This window comes from Pleurodeles waltl, chromosome 4_2 (genome assembly GCF_031143425.1).
Source record: "Pleurodeles waltl isolate 20211129_DDA chromosome 4_2, aPleWal1.hap1.20221129, whole genome shotgun sequence".
Classification (NCBI taxonomy): domain Eukaryota; kingdom Metazoa; phylum Chordata; class Amphibia; order Caudata; family Salamandridae; genus Pleurodeles; species Pleurodeles waltl.
In genome coordinates this window covers 114,605,867-114,633,624 of record NC_090443.1, presented here as the reverse complement: position 1 = coordinate 114,633,624, position 27,758 = coordinate 114,605,867, and the positions used below count along the sequence as shown (strand labels likewise).

Below are 27,758 nucleotides of genomic sequence, written 5' to 3'. Positions count from 1 at the left end.
CATTATCAACAGCATTGGGAGCGGATAACATCAGACATTGTTGGATATAGTGACTGTTAGAAATGGGGTTTTTGGTTGGCAGTCAGGTTACCCCCTGTCCAAGCAAAAGCCCTCACTCTAGTCAGGGTAAGTCACACACAATCCAAAATTATCCTGTGCCCACCCTCTGGTAGCTTGGCACGAGCAGTCAGGCTTAACTTAGAAGGCAATGTGTAAAGTATTTGTGCAATAAATCATACAATACCACCATATAGCACCACAAAAATACACCACACAGTGTTTAGAAAAATATAGAATATTTATCAGGATAATTGTAGGTCAAAAGAATAAAGTTGCAATGGGAAATTGTAGAGATATCACTGAAAAGTGATATAAAGTGTCTTAAGTCTTTAGAATATAAACAAAGTCTCTTTCAAGCACAAGTACCTGGTTTGGAGTGGAAAAATCTCCTCAGAGGGCCACAAAGGAAGAGGTGCGTGGAAAAAGGGTGTGTGCGTCGATTTCTCCCCAGCACACACGGACTTGCGTCGTTATTTTCCATGCGGGGAAGTCGTGCGTCGTTTTCCGGCAGGGACCGTCTCTTTCTGTGGGTCGCGGGGATTACCAGATGTCCCGGGTCTGTGCGTGGATTTTCCTGCTTGTTTTCCGGCTGCGCGTCGTTCTGCGGGGCTGCGCGTCGAAATTATGATCTCACGGCATGCGTCGCGTCGATTTCTCCTCTAGAGGTCGGGCGGCGTTGTCCTTGCGAAGCCGTGCGTCGGGTTTCCGATCGTCCCAAGAGCGTCGCGTCGATCAGCGTCGGTGTGCGGCGTTTTTCTCGCCACGGAACAAACTGTGCGTCGAAATTTTCGGCGCACGGAGCGTCCAAGTGAAAAAGAGAAGTCTTTTTGGTCCTGATACTTCAGGGAACCGGAGGCAAGCTCTATCCAAGCCCCTGGAGAGCACTTTCACAGCTAGACAAGAGTTCAGCAAGGCAGCAGGCCAACAGCAAGGCAGCAGTCCTTTGTAGAAAGCAGACAGGTGAGTCCTTTGAGCAGCCAGGCAGTTCTTCTTGGCAGGATGTAGTTTCTGGTTCAGGTTTCTTCTCCAGCAAGTGTCTGAGTGGATGCACAAGGAGCTGTCAACTAAGCCCAGCCAGACGTGGATTGTAAGGCACAGAAAGATTTAAGTGCAAAGAAATGCTCACTTTCTAAAAGTGGCATTTCTAGAATAGTAATATTAAATCTAACTTCACCAGTCAGCAGGATTTTATATTACCATTCTGGCCATACTAAATATGACCTTCCTACTCCTTTCAGATCAGCAGCTACCACTTCAATACTGTATGAGGGCAGCCCCAATGTTAACCTATGAAGGGAGCAGGCCTCACAGTAGTGCAAAAACAAATTTAGGAGTTTTACACTACCAGGACAGGTAAACTACACAGGTACATGTCCTGCCTTTCACCCACACAGCACCCTGCTCTAGGGGTTACCTAGGGCACACATTAGAGGTGACTTATATGTGGAGAAAGGGGAGGTTTAGGCTTGGCAAGTACTTTTACATGCCAAGTCGAGGTGACAGTGAAACTGCACACACAGGCCTTGCAATGGCAGGCCTGAGACAAGGAAAAGGGGCTACTTAAGTGGGTGGCACAACCAGTGCTGCAGGCCCACTAGTAGCATTTAATCTACCAGCCCTATGCACAGGGAGTGCACCTTACTAGGGACTTATAAGTAAATTAATAGTCCAATCGGGTATGATTCCAGGGTACCATGTTTTAAGGGAGAGAGCATATGCACTTTAGCACTGGTTAGCAGTGGTAAAGTGCGCAGAGTCTCAAAGCCAGCAAAAACAGTGTCCAAAAAGTGGAGGAAGGCAGGCAAAAAGTTAGGGGTGACTACCCTAAGGCTGTCAGGTTTAACATGTGTGTCCCCCAGCTGAAAGTGGGGAGAGCTACCCGACCTCCTGGGAGCTCTCATCGCTAAGGCGGAAGTATCTGGAGAGACCATCAGCATTGGCGTGGTCAACCCCTGGGCGATGTTCCAACGTAAAGTCCATCCCCTGTAGGGAAATGGACCACCTCAAGAGTTTTGGATTCTCACCCCTCATCTGCATGAGCCATCTGAGGGGCCTGTGGTCTGTCTGAACCCGGAAGTGAGTCCCAAACAGGTAGGGTCTTAGCTTCTTCAGTGCCCAGACCACAGCAAAAGCTTCTCTCTCAATAGCACTCCACCTCTGTTCCCGTGGTAATAGCCTTCTGCTAATAAAGACTACCGATTGGTCTAGGCCCTCCTCATTTAGCTGTGCTAGAACTGCCCCTATGCCATGCTCTGAAGCGTCTGTCTGCACGATAAATTCCTGGGAGTAGTCAGGAGCCTTGAGCACGGGGCTGTGCACATGGCTTCCTTCAGGGCGTCAAAGGCTTTCTGACAAACCTCTGTCCAATTCACCAACCTAGGTTGTTTCTTGGAAGTGAGTTCTGTCAAGGGTGACACAATGGTACCATAGCCCTTGACAAATCTACGGTAGTATCCTGTGAGGCCTAAAAAGGCTCTCACCTCTGTCTGCGTTCTAGGTGGTTGCCAGGCCTTGATAGTTTCAATCTTGGCCTGGAGTGGCTGCACCTTGCCACCACCCACTAGGTGTCCCAAGTACACCACGGAATCCTGCCCAATCTGGCACTTACTAGCCTTGATGGTCAGGCCTGCCTGTTGCAGGGCTTGAAGCACCTCCTTGAGGTGAAGCAGGTGTTCCTCCCAGTTGGAACTGTAGACAGCTATGTCATCCAGGTAGGCTGCACAGAAGGCATCCTTGCCAGCTAGGACCCCGTTAACCAACCGTTGGAAGGTGGCGGGGGCATTTTTCAATCCAAACGGCATCACCCGGAACTGGTAATGGCCCTCAGGGGTTGAAAATGCCGATCTTTCTTTAGCCCCCTCAGTCAGGGCGATCTGCCAGTACCCTGAAGTAAGATCAAACGTACTCAGGAACTTGGCAGCGCCTAGCCTGTCAACGAGCTCATCAGCTCAGGGGATGGGGTGAGCATCAGTCCGTGTGACTGAGTTGAGACCCCGGTAGTCCACACAGAACCGGAGTTCTAGCTTCGCACCTGGGGCAGTAGCCTTAGGGACCAACACCACTGGGCTGGCCCAGGGACTACTGGATTTCTCGATAACCCCTAGAGTCAACATCTTGGAGACCTCCTCCCTGATGCTGGCCTTCACCTTATCCGACAGCCTGTAAATTTTGTTCTTCACAGGGAGACTGTCACCGGTGTCAATATCATGAACACAGAGGTGGGTCAGTCCAGGAGTAAGGGAGAACAGGGGGGAAAACTGCTCCAACAGCTCATAGCAGTCTCCTTTCTGGTTTAGAGTCAGGGAGTCAGAAAGAATGACCCCGCTTACTGACCCATCACCTTCTTGGGCAGAGAGGAGGTCGGGGAGAGGTTCACTCTCCTCTTCCATTCCTTCATCTGTGACCAGAAGCATGTTGATCTCCGACCTCTCAAAATGAGCCTTTAGTCGGTTCACATGGAGCACCCTTAGGGGATTCCTAGGGGTTTGGAGGTCCACTAGGTAAGTGGCCTCCCCTTTCCGCTCCTTTATTTCAAATGGGCCAGACCAGCAGTCCTGGAGAGCTCTGGGCTCTACTGGCTCCATTACCCACACTTTGTCTCCAGGTTGAAACTCTACCAGGGTGGCCTTCTGGTCATACCAGTGTTTCATTACCTCTTGACTGGCCTCAAGGTTACTTTGGGCCTCTTTCCAGAAGCGGGTCATCTGGTTGCGGAGGGCCAACATGTAGCTGACCACGTCCTGAGGGGGTGCCTTTGGAGCTTTCTCCAATCCCTCCTTGACAATGCTTAAGGGTCCCCTGACAGGGTACCCATAGAGAAGCTCAAAGGGACTGAACCCTACCCCCCTCTGGGGGACCTCCCTGTAAGCAAAGAGAAGGCATGGTAAGAGGACGTCCCACTTACGCCTCATGGCCTCAGGGAGGCCACCAATCATGCCTTTCAGGGTCTTGTTGAATCTCTCCACAAGACCATTAGACTGGGGGAGATAGGGTGTGGTGAACTTGTAGGTTACCCCACACGCATCCCACAGAGACTTCATGTATGCAGACATGAAGTTAGTGCCTCTGTCAGACACTATCTCCTTGGGGAATCCCACACGGGTAAATATCCCCATCAGAGTTCTGGTCCCCACCAGGGCAGTTACGGTCCTCAGAGGGATTGCCTCTGGGTAACGGGTGGCATGGTCCACCAAAACCAGGATGAACCTGTTGCCTAAGGCAGTTTTGGGATCCAAGGGACCAACAATGTCGATGCCCACCCTTTCAAAGGGGGTACCAACGACAGGAAGTGGAATCAGGGGGGTTTTAACCCTTTTTCCTGCTTTGCCACTGGCCTGGCAGGTAGGACAAGATCTGCAGAACTTATCTGAGTGTGTTCTCATTTTGGGCCAATACAAGTGGGTGACAAGCCTGTTAAAGGTCTTGCCTTGCCCCAAATGTCCTGCCAGGGGAATGTCGTGAGCCAGACCCAGTAGGAAGGTTCGGTAACATTGGGGGACCACCAGCGTACGTGCTGCCCCAAAGGCCGGAACCTTAAGCTCACTGTAGAGGAGATCATTCTCCCAATATAGGTGGTTATCGCCAGAGGCGTCACCTGCCGCCTGGTTTGAGGCTTGTTTCCTCAGACCTTCCAGAGTGGGACATTCTTTCTGCGCCTTGCAGAACTCCTCCCTGGTGGGTCCACCCTCAACTTGCCAGCCAGCAAGCTCAGGTAAGTCACCTAGGGTGGCAATGTCTTCCCCAGTTGGCTCTGGAGCCTCCTCCTCAGGGGTCCCGTCAGCCACTGCGGGAACTTCTGGGGCTGGTTTCCCGCGCCCCTTGTCCCTCCTCTTGGCAGCTCTCTGGGCCATCGTTCCAGGCTCCAGACGCCCTTGACTTCCCTCTTGGTCAGCCATGGACCGTGTGGTCATGCAGACCCACTCAGGTAACCCTAACATTTCCAGGTGAGACTTGAGCTCCACTTCTTTCCAAGCAGTATGCTCAAGATCGTTGCCTAACAGACAATCTACAGGCATGGCAGGACTCACAGCTACTTTCAGAGTACCAGAGACCCCCCCCCCCCCACTCAAAGGGAACCAGAGCCACCGGTAGGTGACTCTCGCGATTGTCAGCGACTATGACCTGGTGGAATGTATTAGGGACTATCTGCTCTGTTGACACCAGCTGACTCTTGATAGTAGTCATACTGGCTCCTGTGTCACGCAGAGCCTCCACCTTCTGCCCATCAATGGTGACCCACTGCCGGTACTTGGAAGTATTTTTGGGCATGTGGGCATTGGGCACCATTTCTCCTTCTCCCAGGGACACTAGGGAAATCTCTACCTGTTTCCCAAAGCTATCTGGGTCCATCTCCCCCCCGAGCGCTACACTAGTCAACCCAGGTGCCTGTCCGGTAGTGGACGGTGCCCTCTTGGGGCACTGGGGATCGCCTTTATAGTGACCATACTGGTAACACTCCATGCACTTGGGGTTAGATTTCCCTGACTTGTCATATGTCCCTGGCTTTTTCCCAAATCTGGAAAAGGAAGGGTTGCCACCCCCTCCCTGGGAATTCTTTTGGGGGCCTTTGGAGAGTTCCTTATCTGCAAGTTTATCTCCCCCCTCTTTCTTCTGTTGGGAACCCTGACCACCTTTGTGGGAGTCCCCCCCAGGTACCTTCTTGGACACTCTGGTGCTAACCCAGAGGTCCGCCTCCTCAGCAAGCTTCCTGGGATCAGTCAGCTTACTATCCACTAAGTGCTGGCGCAACTTTGTATAAGTAGTATTAAGCATATGCTCTCTCAGAATCAAGTCATATAAACCTTTATAATCAGCTACTTTGTTGCCCCGCACCCATCCATTCAGTGCCTTACTGGAGAAGTCAAAGAAATCTACCCATGTTTGTGTGGTTTATTTGGTGCTGTCCCTGAACCTCTGACGGTATCCCTCAGGGGTCAGCCCAAACTTGGCAAGTAAAGTGGCTTTCTGAAGTGGGTATGTGTTTTGATCAGGTTGATCCAATGTGAGGAGTGTATCCCTCCCCAATGGCGGTACATAACCCCACATAGCTACCCCCCATTGCCCTTCAGGAACCTCATGAGCCCTTAGTGCAACTTCATAAGCAGCTAAACATTTATCTATGTCATCTCCCACCACAAAACTGGGCACCACATTTTTGGGTATACGAACCTTCTTTTCTCCAGCAAGTCCTGTCAGTATGCTGCCACCATTATTGCTGGATTCAGACTGTCTCGCCTTGATCTCCAGCTCCTTGAGACTCAGTTCATGAGCCAACAATAGTTTCTTTTCAGCCAAAGCTCTCTCAGCCTCCACCTGTTTGGTTGCTCTCTCAGTTTCAGCTTGTTTGGCTTCTCTTTCAGCTTCAATTTGTTTGGCTGCTCTTTCAGCCTCAGCTTGCTTGGCTTCTCTTTCTGCCCTTCTCTCCTCCTGTTGAGCCTCAATTTTCAATTTTGCCATTTGCAATTGGAACTCCCTTTCTTCTCTCCTTTCCTCTGCGGTCAGGCTTTGCACAGAGACACTGCTCCCTGGTCTGGAAGGGGGCACAATTGCAGTGGTAACACCATCCACTGATAGTGAAAATTCCTCTGAGGGGCCATTTTCTGGCTCCTCTTCCTCATCATCCTCTAAATGGGCTTCTGCCCAGGACCTCAGCGCCACTTGAAAGTCCTCCTTTCTGGAGGCCCCTTGGGTGGGTACCCTCATTGCCCTGCAGAATCCTCTTAGTTATTTGACCGTATATGTATCCAACTGGACTAGGTCAAAGTCCCCTGTCTGAGACCCAGTCAGAGACATGTTGAGTGAGGATTTAGTTTTTGAAAATTGTCAGGAAAAAAACGGATTTGCAAAAAGAGATAAAAACCAAGTTGACCTTCAACTGTAGGTAGGTAGTGAAATACTTAGCTACTGTATGTCACTGCACAAATACAAGTCCTATCCTCACCGCTGATCACCAATGTTAGAAATGGGTTTTTTGGTTGGCAGTCAGGTTACCCCCTGTCCAAGCAAAAGCCCTCACTCTGGTCAGGGTAAGTCACACACAATCCAAGATTATCCTGTGCCCACCCTCTGGTAGCTTGGCACGAGCAGTCAGGCTTAACTTAGAAGGCAATGTGTAAAGTATTTGTGCAATAAATCATACAATACCACCATATAGCACCACAAAAATACACCACACAGTATTTAGAAAAATATAGAATATTTATCAGGATAATTGTAGGTCAAAAGAATAAAGTTGCAATGGGAAATTGTAGAGATATCGTTGAAAAGTGATATAAAGTGTCTTAAGTCTTTAGAATATAAACAAAGTCTCTTTCAAGCACAAGTACCTGGTTTGGAGTGGAAAAATCTCCTCAGAGGGCCACAAAGGAAGAGGTGCGTGGAAAAAGGGTGTATGCGTCGATTTCTCCCCAGCACACACGGACTTGCGTCGTTATTTTCCACGCGGGGAAGTCGTGCGTCGTTTTCCGGCGCGCGGACAGTCTCTTTCTGTGGGTCGCGGGGATTACCAGATGTCCTGGGTCTGTGCGTGGATTTTCCTGCTTGTTTTCCGGCTGCGCGACGTTCTGCGGGGCTGCGCGTCGAAATTACGATCTCACAGCAGGCGTCGCGTCGATTTCTCCTCTAGAGGTCGGGCGGCATTGTCCTTGCGAAGCCGTGCGTCGGGTTTCCGATCGTCCCAAGAGCGTCGCGTCGATCAGCGTCGGTGTGCGGCGTTTTTCTCGCCGCGGAACAAACTGTGCGTCGAAATGTGCGGCGCACGGAGCATCCAAGTGAAAAAGAGAAGTCTTTTTGGTCCTGAGACTTCAGGGAACAGGAGGCAAGCTCTATCCAAGCCCTTGGAGAGCACTTCCACAGCCAGACAAGAGTTCAGCAAGGCAGCAGGCCAACAGCAAGGCAGCAGTCCTTTGTAGAAAGCAGACAGGTGAGTCCTTTGAGCAGCCAGGCAGTTCTTCTTGGCAGGATGTAGTTTCTGGTTCAGGTTTCTTCTCCAGCAAGTGTCTGAGTGGATGCACAAGGAGCTGTCAACTAAGCCCAGCCAGACGTGGATTGTAAGGCACAGAAAGATTTAAGTGCAAAGAAATGCTCACTTTCTAAAAGTGGCATTTCTAGAATAGTAATATTAAATCCAACTTCACCAGTCAGCAGGATTTTATATTACCATTCTGGCCATACTAAATATGACCTTCTTACTCCTTTCAGATCAGCAGCTACCACTTCAATACTGTATGAGGGCAGCCCCAATGTTAACCTATGAAGGGAGCAGGCCTCACAGTAGTGCAAAAACGAATTTAGGAGTTTTACACTACCAGGACAGGTACACTACACATGTACATGTCGTGCCTTTCACCCACACAGCACCCTGCTCTAGGGGTTACCTAGGGCACACATTAGAGGTGACTTATATGTGGAGAAAGGGGAGGTTTAGGCTTGGCAAGTACTTTTACATGCCAAGTCGAGGTGACAGTGAAACTGCACACACAGGCCTTGCAATGGCAGGCCTGAGACAAGGAAAAGGGGCTACTTAAGTGGGTGGCACAACCAGTGCTGCAGGCCCACTAGTAGCATTTAATCTACCAGCCCTATGCACAGGGAGTGCACCTTACTAGGGACTTATAAGTAAATTAATAGTCCAATCGGGTATGATTCCAGGTTACCATGTTTTAAGGGAGAGAGCATATGCACTTTAGCACTGGTTAGCAGTGGTAAAGTGCGCAGAGTCTAAAAGCCAGCAAAAACAGTGTCCAAAAAGTGGAGGAAGGCAGGCAAAAAGTTAGGGGTGACTACCCTAAGGCTGTCAGGTCTAACAGTGACTCATTGTCATATGCTAGAATTTGTGCAGAAACTACCCTCCGATGAAAACGCATTAACTTCATCTTCACTAACTAAAGCAAGAAGTGTTTCAAATGCTGTCCAAGGGTGCAAGAAAAGAGGTTTCCATTCACCAGAGAGGTCAAGTCTTTTACTCTTGGTTCTTCCGTATAAGAAAGAAGTCAGGAGAATGGAGACTGATACTAGATCTCATACAGTTAAACAAATTCCTGTGCAAACAATCCTTCCGTATGATCACCTTGTCCGATATCCTTCATCTTCTCAACTGTGGAGATTACATGACATCACTGGATCTCCAAGATGCTATTTTCATGTCCACATACATCCCAGCCATCGCAAATACCTTCGCTTCACCATAGCCAGTACCCACTATCAATTCAAAATTCTCCTTTTCGGGTTGAAGTCGGCACCAAGAATTTCCAGAAAGTGAAGCGGCTACTCTCCGCAACAAAGGTTTTCAAATTTTCCTGTACTTAGACGGCTGGCTTATAAAGCCTCCAACTGCGCAACAGGCCTTCAATGCCACCAATGCCTGCCTACCCTTATTTCAGTCTAGGTCTGACTGTAAATCACCAGAAATCATCCACTATTCCAACACGCAATATAGTCTTTTTGGGTGCAAAACTCTACACGGGCAGAAACAAGGCTTATCTTTCAATAGCAAGAAAACAAAAACTTTCCAACCTTGCACTCACGATCTCAAAAATAAATTTTGTTTCTGTGAGGACATTCAAGTCGCTTTTAGGAATGATTTCCTCTTCAGTGAACCTGGTTCATCTAGCAAGATTAAAGATGAGACCATTACGAGAGAACCTGCAGCTTCAATGGATACAGTCTCAAGGTTCCTTCAAAGATTTGATCAAAATCACACCAAGAATGGCTCACTCTTCACAAAATATCTCTGAGAGCGGAACACATACCCGGTATCAACAGCATTCTTGCAGACTCGCTCAGCAGGACAGACCACAGTTGTCACGAATCAGAGCTCAATCAAAAGGAAGTAGACAAGATCTTTTGATGCTAGGGACGACCAGCCCTAGATCTTTTTGCCACCAACAAGAACGCCAAATGCCACTTTTATGCCAGTCAGTTCCCGCTCTCGGGGACATGGGGGAATGCTCTTTCGATGCAATGGTCCGGGATCTTCGCATTCGCTTTTCCATCCTTCCCGTTGATCCCCAGACTTCTCAAGAAGATGAAAGCAGAGGGTTGCACACCCATACTCATAGCACCCAGGTGGCCCAGGCAGTATTGGTACACAGAACTCATTCTTCTGTGGGTGGCCAATCCCATACGGCTTCCCAGCAAGCAGACCCTAATAACGAAGAACCAAGGGCAGATAGTTCATCCGGAACCAGCCTCTCTCCAATTGCACGCATGGCTCCTGAGTTTTATGAGTTCCAGGACATGAACACCGATCAATAATTCAGAGTAATTCTTTCTAGAGCACAGGTGGAGAGTACAAACAAAACTTACAGGTTTAAGTGGTGAAGATTTTGTATTTGGTGCTGACAAAACAATGTTCACCCGTTGGAGGCTCTACCAGACCAAACTATATCATACCTCCTTTCTCTATCCAAGACCGAACCTGGGCATGCCTCGGTTAAGGTTCACCTGGCAGCAATATCCTCTTATAGACGCTCTATAAATACACCTTTGCTAGGTTCATCCAGGCTCATAAAACAGTTTATGAAAGGACTGTTTTGCACTTTTCCTCCGGTGTGACCACTTCCTCCTTGTTGGCACCTAAAGATTGTCCTTTCTCAACTAATGAAAGCACCATTTGAGCCCACACACAGAGCGGATCTGAAGTTTCTCACATTTAAGGTTACATTTCTCCTTGCATTTACTTCCATTGGGAGAGTCAGTGACTGACATACAGGCATTTACCACGAACAAGCCATTTCAAACTTTCTCGAATGTTTTTGTTCTTCTCAGGATGACCCCAAGATATATTCCCAAGGTGCCTTCATCGTTTCAATTAAACAAACTGGTTATAGCGAGGACATTCTTTCCAAACCCATCGACAGTAGCCAAAAATACTCTTCACACACTGGATATCAAACGATGTTTGAAATTCTACCTCCAGTGTACCAAACCTTTCCATAGGACAGACCAACTACTGGTCTCTTACGGCCAAGCTCGTCAGGGTACAGGAGTCACAAAAGCAACAATAGCCTGATAGATTGCATCCACCATTCAGTTTGTCATAGAAAGGCTGGAAAACCGCTAACCAACAGACCTAAAGCACACTCTACAAGAGCAATCTCATCCTCTGCTGCTCTGTTTCAAGGCATCCCCATAGACAAGATATGCCAAGCTGCAACATAGAAGAATACTCATTCTTTCGTGTAGCATTACTGTTTGGAATTGGCACAACGCAGCGATTCAGTTGTCGGACAGACTGTTCTGCGTCATATTTCATTAAGGTGAGCCTCACTATTATTTAACTTACTTTACAATTCTTGTATTTTAGTAGGATTGTTTATATGAACCGATATGCCTGCTCCCACTTCCACTATGGGCATTCCAGCTATTTTGAGTACTGCTGACTATTCAGATTCAAGCATGTGAATCTATGAACGATCCAATACTGAATAAGAAAACAAGTTACTTACCTGTAACTACAGTTATCTAGTATTGGTATCTTTCATAGATTCACATGCAACCCACCTTCCTCCCCGGTGAGACTCACCTTCCTTTGCAGTGTATATTCTTCATTCTAGTGCTTGAAAATCTGAGGGAAGTAGCCTCTCTTGGGAGTGTTCTGGAGGGTGCTGGCACCTGATTGGTTATAGGTCAAATTTGTTTTTTTCAAAAGAACATGGATAGGGAATATGTTTAAGTTTGGTAGCATTAGGGCCTATAGTTATTTGCCACTTATTGCTTTTCTAAGGTACCATGGGACTCTCGCTTTGACGACGGGGATGATTCAAGCATGTGAATCTATGAAAGATACCAATACTGGATAACTGTAGTTTTAGTTAAGTAACTTGTTTTCTTTTGCTACTCATCAAAGTGAATATGTTATTAATCAGTGATTCCAAACCTTTTAAGGTCTGTGACCCTCTTTTTAGTATGACAAATTTTCACAACCCTCCTAGGTTTAATGGACATGAGGCGGGTGTTTTTTTTTAAATGTAACTAAGGCATCATGTAGTAGCACATAGTTATTTATACATTTTCCATTGAAACTATATTGCACACAAATTATAATGTTTCAATGAATATGTATTATTTACACCTCATCAAGTAAAGTGTCTTCAGTTGTTCTGATCCTACTAAAATCTTTGTTTCCTTCACATTTCAGGATTACATACAAATTTGCTTCATTCTACTATTTTTAGCTGCTGAACATGTACATTTTATTCACAGGTATTTACATTTGGTTGTGCGTTAGGAAAAATGACATCCTCCAGCTTTCCTTTCACACTTCATGGCCCCAGCAAGATAATCATGTAATTCACTTTACTTTTCTGACTGCAAAGTGAGAGGAGTGGTTGTGTAAAAACAAATAAGCAACAAAAGACATACCCTGGTATTTGACATCTGTCATTGAAGCTGCAGCAAATGTGTCAAAATAAATATGTGACATCTTTATTTATTGCCTGGACTTTGGCGAGCTGCCAAAATGTGTCTTGTGGCCTGCCAGTGTATCGTGACCCACAGTTTGGGAAACAATGTTTTAAGTACATTATTTCAATTTATTTTGAAAATGTTTAACTTCCCTCCTTCACCAACACCATGCTTGGAGATGTCTGTAAACACGGACTTTTTATGACCAATGTAGAATCCAGATTTTTTTCCAAGTCCCTGCTAAAAAGTAAGCCACCCGCAATGACTCTTAACAAACTGCTAACTTCTAGGCCCTGATCCCACCCCTAAGATCGAGTCTAGTTGCACACCTGTTGAAATCCCCTTTTCGTGTTAGCATGTGATGGGAAATTAGAATTTATGTATCCAAACAGTATTAGAAAAATGGAATGCTGGAGGCTCCATTGAAAACAATGGAGTGCTGCGGGCTTTTACTGGCCGGTAAAAGCCCGCAGCGCCAACATTCCAATGTTCGCTTTGTTCACAGCAACAGCTGTGAACAAAGCCTAACGGAGCCCGAGGGGATTTAAATCCCCTCGGGCTCCGTGAATTTTTTTTTTTTTTAATAGAACATTCTGCCCTGTGTGGCAGAATGTTCTAATAGCCTTAGAACCCGCCGTAGCGGGCTCTACCGGCTATTAAAGTCCCTCTCCCTTGTTAAATGCCCTCGCCTTCGGCTCGGGCATTTAACGCGGGGAGCGGGCCCTTAATAGCCAGTAGAGCCCGCTACGGCGGGTTCTAAGGCTATAGTAGCATATCTGAGATGGACATACTTGTTGGAGTCCCTTTGTTTCCAAGCTTTGTGTGGTAACATATGAGCGCAATGAAGAAGGCAAGTGGGCCCTTTATTACCTGGCAACATACTCCCTCGTGGCTTGCAAGGATGGGCTATTTGTGTCCTGCCACCCCACTATGTTTACCTACACTTTTTAATAAGACTGGCTGTTTGGATCATGGCATGGATCAGCAAGTCAGGAATTGGATTATTTGCCCATAGGAGATAACATGATTGTCTCAGAGGCATTGTCTGGCCCTGCTTTTCCTTTTCTAGCTGAATGAAGTAGCATATCTGCAAGGGGCTAGGCCCTTGAATCTCTGGTAATTGGATGTATTATGATTGGTTTACTGGCTTCAGATTGAGCAGAACGGAGCAGTGTGATGCCTGGCTTTACGCAGTAGCACACTTGGAAGTCAGCAGGTCATTGGCCTTTAGATTTGTCAAGATCAGAGGCTCATATTCTGTGCAAATCTGTTTTTGTTCCTACTTTTCCAGGAAGGATATAGAGCAGAAACTCGTTCCCAAATGAGACTATCACACTAGCTATAAGTCCTCTCATTCTAGAATTGTCATTCTATGATTAAAGGCTCGGATTTATCAGTTGCAGTTGCAGTATCAGTCTTATCGCACCAGAGCACCCTCATTAGGGTAACAGTTTTGCTCTATAAAACAATTTCATCATCATCATACTGACGTTTTTTTAATGGTGGTTTTCCAAGCCTTTGTATTTTTAAGAAAATTGTATATTTTCTTGACAGTTTTTTGGGCTGTGCCTGACTGTTGCTTTGTCTGCAGGGACATCCTGATTGAACTTGGGATTCCTTGACAATGAATGACATTATACTCGGAGGGGATAGGCTACTTGGACCCAAGATATTATTGCTGTGTCTGGCATCAAGCCACGGAGTAACATGCTCTTTTGGTCTTTATTGATTGAGAAAGGACCTTAGTTGGATCATAGCTTTTCTATGAATTGAATGTATTTATTATTACGTTACTTATATTTCATTTTGTATGATGCCAACAGGCTGCTTTTCGGCCACTTCAGAACACCATGTTTAAATTGAACAGAAGAATTTTGATGATTACATTTGAGTTATAAAGAGATACAGCTCGTAGTTGATATTGTAGTTGAAGATGACTGGCAAAGCAAGATGCTCAGTATGCTGCCTGACCTATTTGTACCAAAGGTGTTAGTGGAAGGTCGTTAGTAGTGGAGAATGGGAGGTGGACGTTGAATAGCGTATGGACACAGATTTTCAGGCACCCACAGTCAGGGTTCCTTGTTGCTGTTTCAGGCACCTTGGATCTCAGATTCTCAATTGAACAGCATTATTTCTAATAGATCCCTGAAGAGTAAGTAGTTCACCTCTGCCCTCATGGTGTGATGGAAAAGTGTTTTAGAACAATCCACATGTAGGTTGCAGAAATGGGTGTGGCTGAGCCTAGTCCTGCTGTCCCTGGGACTGTGGAAACCTGGACAGCAAGAAGTTGGGTAGAGATTTGGGTTTTGCCAAAAAGTCGCCCTAAATTCGGATCTCCAATTGGGATTGTGCACTTGACTATATGACCATCCATCCAGTAAGATTAGAAGAAAAACTACCAGGGCAAAGACGCTTTGAGTAGTAGCGCAAAGGGAAACCTGGCAACCTCTGCATTTGAGTTGGTGGCCTCTTCTGTAAGTCCCATACATATGTAGCTCATTAGCATTGGGCATTAATATCTGCCTCTCACTACAGATCTTCAATGAAAAGTTGAAGAATAGTCCATTTACTTAGGTGGATTTTAGGACTAGTAGGAGGAGACTGAGGTAGCTAGTCAACGCTTTATAAATCCAATCAGTCAGTCAGTTTGTAAAAGTCCTATGGGAAGTACTAGATTGAATGAAAATTCGTGAGATTAATCTAAAGTAGCCCTACATGAGGTAATTGCATATTCATTCACAACACTGGATACCTAAGGCTATCCTGAAGGACAGTCAAGGAGTACATAAGCTGGTGGCTTAGAGTGGCCGAGCTGTTGCTGTGTAATGTCCACTGTGCCTGGAGGAGTGTAGCTTTGTTAAAATGCCTTCGTTTCCATTTGAAGGTTTGTACGGGGAACTACGACCAGGAGAATATCTGTGTCCCTAGGGACCGTTTATTGCTGCTTCTTGACTGGCTTGTTTTTCATGCCTGCTCTCAGCCGCCCACTCTGCTGTCCTTAGCTGGTAAACCGGGACAAAGTATTGTTGCTCAGTGACTTAGTTATCGCAGTTCATCTCTGTAACACTTCAACTCTAAATCAAGGGTCCACTCTCTTACCTCTGTCGAAGTTATTCTGTCTGCTTTTTCTCTCTTTCCCTCTTTTCCTTATGCTTCCTCTCTGAGCCTCCTTCTGTTACTCGATCTGCTTTTCTTTTCTCTTTCATGTTTTCTCAGTTTCTCCCCATCTATGTCTGGTTATATCCATCTGACATAGGGTGTCATGTTAACACTACAGAAGGGTACAGGTGTAATCTGTCAGTGAGATTTGGAAGAGTGTGAATCTCAAATTTCTCAACTAAAAGAAAAAGCAGATGATGCCGGGCTGGGTGTGTTTTGTGTGGGGGGGGTGTTAGTGTGAGGGGGGGGTTAGGAAGTGAGATAACCAACGATCAGAATGGTCAATTTCCATGAGGAACAAAGCCAGTACTGATTTGCAATAGGTGGTCCTCTGTCTAGAGTGGTGCGTTGGGCAAAAAACAATTCACTGAAAGACTATTTGCAAAAGTTCCTTCTGTAACCTTTTGGGTGTGTGATTGCTGCTAGGAGGAAACTTGAGACTGATTCAGCTTTCCAAAACTTATACCGCCAATGTTTGTGAATTCCAGAAAGTAGCAAATTTGCACCCATTCAAAGAGTACTTATTTTTGTGCAGATTTACCACTTTTTTGGTAAACCAGTTGCTAAATATATTTCAGATCCTTATCAGAAAATGAACAAGTTAAAACCAATTTGTGAACTCAGAATGATTAGAAAAACCAACATAGACATGGCAGACCAACTTAGGGCCCCCAGGCCCACGTACCAATCCAAGAATGCATTTGAGGGGTGTTGCACCCCAAACACTGCTGCTGAAGCTACTCCTTTGCTATCCCACCTTGGCATGGTGCTTCTCCATGGGAACCTCTGACTACTGTCATGTACAACACAATGGCCTGGAGTCCCTGCCCTGGGGTCACATATTTTAAGTGCATTTCCACTGGATGCAATCTTTTTCATCTCTGCTAAAAGAAGCCTTGATGGTAGAGTTGTTAAATTGGTGCTTGTGGGCAAGGCACCATGTTTCTAATCCTCACTTTTTACAAATCATTTCATCAAGTGACTGACAGAACAATGTACTAGAGGGACTCACAAATGGAGGCAGGCACACAGCCGAGCGAGTGCACAGGCATGGGTCTGTCTTGCTGCTAAGAGTCTAAGGCCCTCATTCCGACACTGGCGGTCATAGACCGCCAGGGTCGCGAATGACGGAAGCACCGCCAACAGGCTGGCGTTGCTTCATTCGTCATTCCGACCGCGGCGGTACAGCCGCGGTCGCCCAGCCGGGTCCGGCGGTTTTCCGCCGGATTTCCCCCGGCTGGGAGAATCCTCCAGGGAAGCACTGCAAGCAGCGCTGCCTTGGGGATTCTGACCCCCTTCCCGCCAGCCTGTTTCTGGCGGTTTTCACCGCCAGGAAGAGGCTGGTGGGAACGGGTGTCCTGGGGCCCCTGGGGGCCCCTGCACTGCCCATGCCACTGGCATGGGCAGTGCAGGGGTCCCCTAACAGGGCCCCAGCCTGCTTTTCACTGTCTGCCTAGCAGACAGTGAAAATCGCGACGGGTGCAACTGCACCTGTCGCACACCTGCAACACCGCCGGCTCCATTCGGAGCCGGCTTCAATGTTGCAGGCCCCTTTCCCGCTGGGCCAGCGGGCGCTAACATTGTTAGCACCCGCTGGCCCAGCGGGAAGGTCGGAATGCCGCCAGCGGTCTTTTGACCGCAGAGCGGTCAAATGGCGGTTCCCGCCGGGGTCAGAATGACCCCCTAAGAGTCTGTGCATGAACCAAGCCATGAAAACGTTTGCCATGAATGTCATGCAACAAACATAATGTAAAATGTGTTACCATCAATTCAAAATTAACAAAAAAGTGTATTTCTGTAACATACAAAAGCGTTTTGCCTTGGTACATTAGTCTATATTACTGCACAGACATACATGTATTAAAAGTGACATTTTCTTTTTTTAGAAATATTCATTGCTCTCCCCCACAGCTCTCTTTCCTTCCTTTTCTCTTTCACACTCTCTCTCTCCCTCCCTACCTTACTTATCCACTGCCTGTTTACATCATATGTCACTGTTTTGTCTTTTATTCTTGGTTCACGACGAGAAAATAACTGACACAGATATAGCAGTCGACCCAGCTTCTCCAAGCACAAGTACCAAGCCGAGAATGCATTTATTTGAGGGGTGTCACCCTCCCCAAAACCTACGCCTATGGGTGTTATGCATGCATACTAATCTCCATTATAACAACATAATGCAATATGCAACCGACTTGCACTCTCAAGCACATAATACACCACTAGATGTATCTAGTTCACAAAACAATGCCGCACAAAACAACCAGTCAGGATGTGGACAACAGTCCACACTTGTGAACTGAGACAAACAGTATAATTCTACTGTCACTCACCCCAAAAGACCAGCAAGGAAGCATATTCAGTTAAATAAATGAAGAATCATCTCTAAACGTGTCACTGAACAGAAACCACTAAACAGCCAACCACAATGCTACTTCACCAAAATGACCATGATCAGTGAGAAATATCAGAACTGTGTAGCTGTGCTCCTCCCAGACAGCCTAGAATACTATGGCTATATATGGTAGATATAAATTGTATAAGTATATACAATCTAACAAATCATGAGAATGTGGGCCTCGTTTCACTTGCTGCACACCCCAGTCAATTTGTTATTTACATCTTCAGTTCGGAGGTCAATTCAAGCTGCAACGAATAGACATATAGCGTGTTGTGTAAATGAGATAGGAATCTTGCTGGCTAGGTAACCAATTTCTTGAAAAAAATGTATTTCCTTTTCTTTTCTTCACTAGGTTCCTGTTTATTTTGCTGGGACCAGTAGGAAAGGCTCAGCAGTACCATGAAATTGGAAGGTCCATGGCAACAATAATGACTGATGAGGTATTGTATGAGACAAATGCATCAGTTCTGCTTTCACGACGTGTTACTCATGCTTTCAAATGTAGAAATACTGTTTTAGAGAGAGCAAAGCCTGAATACGGTGACGGTAGGAAGGTAATTTAATTTTCAGGGTTTTCAGGGTTCTATTCAGGACTGGTTTCTGACATCCAGTTCAACCAATACAGCTCCATCCCTTTGATTTTGCCTTGGCCACGTATTTGAACTATGTTAGGAAACTCCTTGTATCATTTATGAGGATCCCTTGTTTTGCCCTGAATACACTAGAAGTACCTTTAAGCTTTTTGCTGTCTGGGATTTTCATTCCCTAGCCTCAGATCCTGTAACTTTGTCACCATGAGAACTCATTTCTGTGGTGCTCCATATGTAAACCATTATTTTATTTGTTGTGGGAAATATGACCTCAACATTGTAAGGTATAAGATCTTGTCCCCAACTTGTAGCCAAATGTGTGGTACAATCACATGGTGACATTCTTAACGATTCCATAATCTCAGTACGAAGATGGGTAAAAAAGGTAGACCCAACATTGGCTTAACATTAGCTGCATGCTATAGTCATTCGCTGTATGTTGTGAGCATTTGTGTACACCAGAGGTTCCCAATCTTTTTACTTCTGTGAAACTCCACTTTATTACCACCGGAACCCCCACTTAATCATTGTTGGAATCTGGGGACCCCCCACTGAGCCATTACTGGAAGCTGGGACCCAGGCCTAAACATTGTTGATGATTTGAACCTCACAACAATGCACAAAAAATATAGAAACCAGCATTCATAAAACACTTACACAAATGATAACACATTTTTTTTTAATTTGCAAACAAATGAAATAGAAAAATAAAACTTCTACTAGGAAAGTTGGAGATTTCTAAATTCAGTTGAAGCCACACTATACTGTATTCTGTTTGTTGCAGCTGCACTGCTCCCACAAATGAATGAGAGGATACTAATTAAATTTTTAGCCTCCAATTTCAATTTCCCTGACATTTACAGTACGTTTTAAAAATTTCAGTTGTACATTTAGCCACTTTATTTGTATTCAGTTTATTAGTCTGTTAATATTAGTTAATTTTCTCAGTAGTCACGGACCCCCTAAGGAGGCTTCAAGACCCCCAGGAAAGCATTCCCAGTTGCATTTCTCCTAACAAGCTCTATGGGTCGGACTGTTTTGAGCAGTCAGATGCCTGTGCCTGAATTCATTGTTTCCTCACACTGTGACCGTTCATAATACCGTTTGGCAGCTGCCCATTCTCGCACCAGATTTTCCAGACTCTCTGTATTGGTAAAGTGATGCTTAACAAGTTTTGTATCCACCTTGAGAATCGTCCTTCAAAGTACGCAGAAGCTGTAGTCAGCTAAGCAATGTGCATGGGATAACCACAACATGCTGTCTTCTATTCACACAACATGTATTTAGCCTACATATTTGTCACAGTAACAGTCGATATTTCCACTAGTAGCTTTGTATGTCTTAATTCTGAGCTTTAGATCACATGACTCCTGTTTTGTGTATTTCTTCAAAATGCCTTCTTGCTGCAGGTTTCCTAGCATCTTAAATTGAAATTTCTTCCAGATATTTCATGATGTTGCTTACAAAGCGAAGGAACGCACTGACCTCCTGGCTGGAATAGATGAATTCTTGGATCAAGTGACAGTATTACCCCCGGGAGAGTGGGACCCTTCTATTAGAATCGAGCCACCCAAGAACGTCCCTTCCCAGGTAAATTGCATATTTTGTGTAACAGCCCGACAAGTTTTTTTCATAGTACCTTAATCCTTGACCATGGTGCTGTCTGTCCATCTGTTGAAACCTGTGGGTTTTTTTTTCTGGAACACTCTATATCTTGCATGTGGCATTGGGAATCCACATGTAACATTTTTAAGCTATGGAACTATGGAAGCTATAGCTATGGAGCTATGGCAAACTTATAAGCAATGCAAGCTGCCTTGAACTAGATGGATTGTTTCTTGTGTTAGTTAAGTTGTTCCGTTAGTTTTGAGGTTTCACATCTTTTCACAATTCCCTTGTTGGGCTCATTGTTTCACTGAATGAGTGATGATTTCTGCTACAGGATCTGTGTTCCATGCTACTGCAAAACAACATGAAGAACAGAGGGCCAATCCTTCTTTAATCCCTATCGCTGGCACGTGAAAGAACACGTTTTACTAGTAGTTTTTCATGATTGGGCGACTTCAGGTCACTAGTATTGAACCCATAACCAGCTCAGTAATTCGTAGTTACTTTATTTCATTTCAAAGCCTTTTGTTTATGTAGTGCTGTTTTCCAAAGTGCCTTACGAAGAAGCTCTACCCCTGCTCCACCTCTATGGGTTTGATAAACAACCAGCTTAAAGAGACTGCCTTGTTTCCCTGAGGTCCAATAAGATCATCTTTGATATAGTTAACTTATTTGTGGCGATGTGTGTGATGCACTATGTAATGCTGTGAGGCTTTCTATATGCTCAATGTTCTAAGTACTCAGATAGGAAGCAAATTCTTGAAGATTGAAAGCATAAGAGCACCAGACAATGTGCTCAATGGGAAAAGTATGTTTCAGTGTGCCAATTCATGATGTTCACAAATGGATACATCTGATGATGGTATAATAGTTTTAATTACTGTTAATTATTTTATAAGGTAATTAGTGCATTCCTTTCCCCAGTATGATCTGCACTTGTCAGCCTCCCTCCAATCGGCTCTCAATCTCTTTGATAACTCATTCGCTACTCGCTTTGTCAATCTGCTTAGGTCAGGCCAGCTATGATTTTGTGCAAATAGCGCTGCCATCTTTGACAGAGCAGTTTGGCTGACATTGTGAAAGCACAGTCAGGCCTGTGGTATTTTTAACTCATAATTTTATATTGAGTACAGTTCCTAAATGGATGCTTACAATATGTTGAAAGTCTGAACAAAAATGTGTTTTAGGTTTCTTTTCTTAGTTAAGTTTGACTTTTGGGTAACATGTCTGTTGGAGCTGCTTATGATCTTTCAAAGGGCTGTGGCCAACATAGATGTACGTGCAGAAGTTAAGTCTTCATAGGGTGGTGGCATTAATAAGAGATACCCTATAAATGGGTGAAAGTCAAAAAGCAATAAATACTCTTGGATACCTTAAAGCGATAGTTGAGATTTTCATATTGATTTACTATTCATTTGGAAGAGCAGATTATAACAACTAAAACGTTAACCTTTGAAATGATCTCTAGTTTCAGTTTGTTTTTGATTATGATAGAACTTGTATTTGGGATTGGAAACTTTATATGTTAGGAAGCTGTTTCAAATGATTATGTTGCACATAGGCTTTTTTCTAAGTGACAAACATTTACAGTGTGAATCCCTGAGGCTCCCAAGCCTCAGAAGAATCCCCACACTCTCAGTTAACATACTTTGGTAGGTAGTATCACTTCCAATTCTATAGTTCCAAAGCCAAGGACCATCCTGCCGACTATTTATACACTGGATAGTAAGGTAAGGTCCAAGACTTGCGAGCCATACCAACTTCATTCAGGAAGTCTCACCTTTCCAAGATGTCTGCCATACGAGCTACTATTAAGTCTCCACTGAGCATAGAAAATCACTTTAAGTGATATGTTTGGCTTTTTTGATAGTTCAAAGTTTTTATTGCATTTACAAAAAGCAATGTGACAATTGAGAATGACACATTGCTCCATCATGAAGCACATGCATAACATTACAAGAAAAACTACAACTGAACTCACCCCCCCACCCATACCCCCCCGGGGTTCCTGTAGCTACAGTAAGGCACTTCATGTCCCCGGAGTGTTGCCCTAGTTGTTATCAGGTGTGCAGGGTATCAACCTCTGTCAATTGTAGTAAGTAGAGATACCTAGAACATTAATTCTCTGAATTCTGCTGAAAAAAGGGCAATATATGGGCTCCAGAGCTCCCTATAGGAGTCACACTGTGCGGTGAGGGTAAGAGTAAGCTTCTCCATTCCCTGGACATGTCATAAATGATGTAACCATCCTAGGTGTGTTGAGATGTTCCCAGTGTGCTAAGATTTTTAAAGAGCTGTCCCTAAAGCCAGACTGATTTGTCTCCCTCTGCGGGATTTTAGCAGAAAGGGGAGAGCATTTGGGAGTCCCAGGAAAGTGTATTCTGGGAATCGAGGTAGTTGTGTGTTTACGTGGGTATCCATGTCAGTTAGAATCATATGCCAGTACGGTGTAAGTTTGGAGCAGTCACAGAGCAGGTGGAGTAATGTCCCGGGGGATTCACAGCCTCTCCAGCAATGAACACTCCATACAGAGTTACCCCTGTGCAGTTTCACTGCTGTAAGATACAAATATGTAATTATTTTAGTGACCATTTCAATCCTGGTTATGTTTCATGCTGTATCACGTGCTCTATAGTACACCTCCTCCCAATCTTTCTGTGTCACGTGCCGTCCCAGTTCTAGCTCTCACCTCTTCTGCCCCGGCGGTTCAGCCTGTGGGGTAGCTTGGTGTAGTATGCCAGATAATTCCATGCTAAGACGCTTATCTGAGGTTTTCGTAACCAGACACTTCTCGAAGGCCATAAGGGGCTGTTGAGCTCCTGCTCGTACCATCGGATACATGAGTTAATGCAGACCTGAATGTAGTGCACTCTCTCAGATTCTGGTACAGCTGATCAAAAGGGAGAGGACCTTCTTCATCGAACATATTGCCCAAAAACCAACACCCCACTTGTTTCCACAGCTGAAACACGGCCTGATCAAACCCTGGTGTGAAGTCAGTGTTGCCTATAATCAGCATCAGTGGGTAAGTGACACCACTCGGTCCCAAACCTCCAGCATAGCTCTAGTAACAGGTGATTAGTAAAAGCCCCTGGATGTTGCAATCTTGTCAAAAACAGGACTTTCCACAAGTGCAGCCCCACAACTGCCCAGTCCGTAAACAGCCAGTGTTTCTGAGATTCCTCCCTGGTCTATGCCTCCATCTGAGCTGTGCCACCTAGTAGTAGTGCATGAGATTTGGAATGCCCAAGCCCCTTCTCTCGGGGGTCTATAGCTCAGAGCAAGCTGCATTCGCAGTCTCACTTCTGCCCAAACAAAGCGATTCATCTTCCCCTGTATGGACTGAATCATACCTGCGGCAGGTTCAAACAGGAGAGCCTGAAATAAGATTGACATTTTCAGGAGGTTAGTCTTCTTTAGGGCGGCCACTCGGCCAAGCCAAGACAGCCGATAGTGCTTCAGTTTGGCTAGGTCTCTTTTGATTTGCTGAAGTAGCATTTGGTAGTTAAGATTTGCGGGCTCCTGCACTGTGGGAGCTAACTGGATCCCCAGATAAGGGATGAAGGGCGTCACCCATTGTATAGGATATTGGCAAGCGAGTTGCACCACCATTGCCAGATGGACCAAAAGATTGAGGGTCTGTGATTTGTGAATATTGATATGGAATCCCACACCTGGCTAAATTCCTCTCTCTAAGCCAGAAAGGCCGGAAGGGCCTCCATCGGGTTATCCGATGCAACTGGCACATTGTCCACGTACAGATTGATAGTTTGTTTCTCGAAACCGAGCTTGAGCCCTGTGGTATTCGGTTTGTCTTGGTACGTTGGGCTAAAGGCTCCATGTAAAGGGCAGATAGCAGAGGTGACAAGGGGCACCTATGTCGGTTGCCTGTACGAAATGGAAAGGGACCTGAAGTCAGCCCATTCACGCGCACTTGTCGGCAGTAGTTGCTAAGGACCCATGTACTGAAGCGCTCACCGAAGCGAAAGTGGGTAAGCGCCTTCTCCAAAAAGGGCCAGTGCACCCGGTCAAATGCTTTGCACGTCTGTGGCGAAGAGCATTATCTTTCTACCGGAACATTTAGCTTTGTCTATCAGGTGCCTAATGCGTTTGGTATTATCGCTACATTGTCTGTGCGGTACAAAACCTGCCTTATCTGGATCGATCAAGCCCGGCATTAGAGGCCCCAATTGGGTTGGGAGAATTTAATATCCACATTGAGAAGAGATATTGGGCGATATGAACCACATTGCTTTTTGTCCTTTCCTGCTTTGTGAATGAAGACGATGGAGGTGTCCAGCATCAGGTATCTTATACGGGCCCACTATCGAGTTGAAGAGCTGGGTTAAAATTGGAGTGAGTGTGGAACAGAAGATTTTATAAAAAAAAGAGCTGGGAAACTGTCCGATGTCTGCAATTTGAGGGGTTTCTGATGAGTAAAGGCAGAAATAACCTCTTCTATCTGGATGGTGCAATCAAGAGCGTCAGCTTGTTCTGTGTTAGGCTCAGAGTGTGTGCCTCCCTAAGATATAGGCCTGGTCTGTCTGGCAGCAGGGTGTGCTCCGAATAGAGTTCTTCATAGAAATCCTGGAAGGCAGAGGCTATGGGGCTGCCCCAATTATATCTGTACTGTCCTTGGCCAGTAAGAAGTCCATTCCCGTGGCTTGTTGTTATGCCCTCAGTCTGTTGGCTAATAGCCTCCTGTATCTGTCTTCCCCCACAATAGGAGTGTCGGAGCCGAAGCGATGCATATTCCTCCTTATCTAAATGAAGTCCTGCTAACTGTGCACATGCTGTTTCTAGTTGCCGCCAGACCCTTGCAGGCATTCTAATTCCTGCACCTGTGTGTGTAAATGCTCCCTCTTGTCACAGCAGAGTGTGTTGCCTGCTGCTGATAGCGCAATCAGTTCTCCCCGGATGACTGCCTTTAGGATCTCCCAGAGCATGATGATTTAGCTGTCAGCAGTATTGTTAATGGCTAGGAAGTCTGTTAACACTTGAGTGACCCTGTTCACTACTTCAGGTCTATAAAGCAGGGTTTCCCGCATTCTCCAAGCCCAGGAGCACTGTCCGCTAGGGGAGAGAGCTAGGCTAAGGGACACTGTGGTGTGATCTGAAAGAGGTCGTGGCTCAGCCTCTGTTGCTGTAACTAAGTTTTTGTCACCAAAAAGTGATCGAGGCAGGCATATATTTTATGAGTATGTGAATAGAATGTCTAATCTGAAGGTGCTGATCGCTCCACAGGTCTTTCAAACCTATCTCTTTTAGCCACTGGGCTCCATCGCATGAAAGGGCTCCAGTTTGACCATAGTGGGGAGCTAATTGGTCCAGGTTGTTGTTGAATACCAAATTAAGGTCTCCCCACCACCAGCATGAATCTGCCCTCGGTGGACATTACGTCTGCTACAACCTGGAGTAGGAATTGTTTTTGTCTGTTATTGGGGGCGTATAGAGAACCCAGTGTAAATGTGTAATCTCCTGCACTCACAGTGTAAGCCAGGAGCCTTCCTCTAATTTTTACCAGTTTATAAAACCAATATAGCTAGCTACCCCTGAGGTTTTAGAAGAGGCAGATAAGAAGAACTGTTGCAGAAAGGCGGGGAACACAGCCTATGCTAGCCTCTGGATACTAGATCGGTATCCTGCATGAGACACAGGTCTACCCCGACTTTTCTAGCTATGATAGAGTGGCACGACATTTGGTTGGGTTGTTGAGCCTCTTTACATTGAGGATTGACCTTTAAACTATCATGTGCGTAATGAGGCTAGGAAGTGCTCAGTTACAGGTGCCCAGAATGAGACCCTGCTGTCCCTCTATTGGACCCTACTCTGATTCTGGCAGAGCCAGTGTGTACCAGAATCTGAAATGTAGTGCAATTGCTTGTTTTGCAAGTACCCCCCACCCCTAGAAGCATGACAACAATAGACAATGACAAAAACATTATGAGTCCAAAAACGGAGGCTCCAGCTGGTATCAGGAATGTCTGTTTGAGGATTTTGAGTTTACAGGTCTGTATTTTGGCTCAAGCCCTTCTTCAAACCCACCGCCCCACCTCCCACCCTGCCAAAGCTGCTGGTTATGATCTGGGAGCCTCGGTGGTGCTCATGTTGTCTCTTTTCTGTCTGGCTCATGGGACATTGTCTCCAGCACCACTTATGATCCATAGCCATGGTTTCTGGGTCTGGATGCAGTCCTTTAGGGGAAGCCTTAACCTCTTGCTATCTTGATCTTTTTTAATCCTTTTGTTCTTGGGAGTGGGCCTGCTGGCCCCTCTCCGGTGACTCCTCAATGTTCAGCGCCCGGGAAGACTCCATTAGGAATTGAAGCTGACAGAGCTTGTTGGCAAGGTGAAAAATGATGCTGAACAGATGGTCCCTGGAGTACGGAATGCCTCCGCTCTGCAGGCAGGTTGTCACTTTTCAGACATCTCAGCATTTTCGTAGCATGAGAGCTGCTGGATCCTGGTAGAATGTCAATGTGTGCCCTCTGAAATGCAAAGAGTGGAAGTCTCTGGCCTTGCAGAGAATACTTTTTTTGAGCTGAAAGTCATGATGCTTACCAGAATGTGTGGCTGGACAATGTCCTCTGGTGTCAGGAAGCCCGCTCTGTGCACCCTGTTGAGTTGTAGCTCCCTGTCAGGTGCAAGTTTGAGGATTTAAAGGAAGAGGTCCCTGACAAATGCTTCCAAATTTGTGCCTTCTGCATTGGTTGGCACCCCCTAGTACGTATATCATTTCGCCATGACTGGTTATCCAGGTCTTCAGCATGGGCCCGGATAACCTCCTACTGCAGCTGTTCAATTTCTTCATCTTGACTGAAATCATGGTCTTATAGGGTGGAAACCCTATCGCCCAACTCGGCTAAGTCGCAGCAGACCTCTTTGAGATAATTTGATAAATCTTTTTTAATTGTCTGGAATTCATCCTGGAGGGAAGCAAACAGAGCCTCCAAAAAGGATTGGGTCGTGGTCCCACTCAGTCGTCACTTAATGGTGATTATTCTGGGCCCAGAGGTGGGGATAGATCCCCCTGGTGTTCCCTATTTGGTTTGGACAACATCTCTTTGAGGGAGTGGTCTTTTTTTTTCGCTCACGCTACAGCCATAGTCACCTGTGTCCCTGGGCTGCTCTGTGAGGAGAGTGTAGAAGCAGAGGTGGGGGGTGGGGATAGATCCCCCGGCAGTTCCCCATTTGGTTTGGACAACATCTTGTTGGGCTGCTCTGTGAGGAGAGTGTAGAAGCAGAGGCTCCCTATGGGCCAGGCGGCCCAGGTGGGGGTCGCACAGCGGCACCTTGGGTGCGATCACAGGAGATACCTCAGAGCTCTGTGGCCACAGGCACCAGTTTTTCCCAGGTGAGGGTCCTGTCAGGGCCTCTGGCTCACCTCAGCTCTTTACTCTGTCTCTCTGTAGCCCCAACTTGCAGGCTCCACTGGGGGTTGCAGCTCAGTCCCCACAGGCCCACTCTCCACTTTAGCCAGGGTGTTTCCTTTGGCACTGCAAACTTCCCAGAGCAATTGTGGGCACTTGGCAGTCC

At 46.0% G+C, this 27,758-nt stretch overlaps 1 protein-coding gene across 1 annotated transcript in view; it reads left to right on the top strand.

Annotated features, from left to right (window-relative positions):
• SLC4A8 (solute carrier family 4 member 8) overlaps positions 1-27,758 on the top strand; it is a 626,941-nt gene that overhangs the window by 336,886 nt on the left and 262,297 nt on the right. The window contains exons 9-10 of the mRNA XM_069230889.1: positions 18,378-18,465; positions 20,059-20,205. Of these exons, the coding sequence (XP_069086990.1) occupies positions 18,378-18,465; positions 20,059-20,205 (235 nt within the window). The remainder of the gene's footprint in view (positions 1-18,377; positions 18,466-20,058; positions 20,206-27,758) is intronic.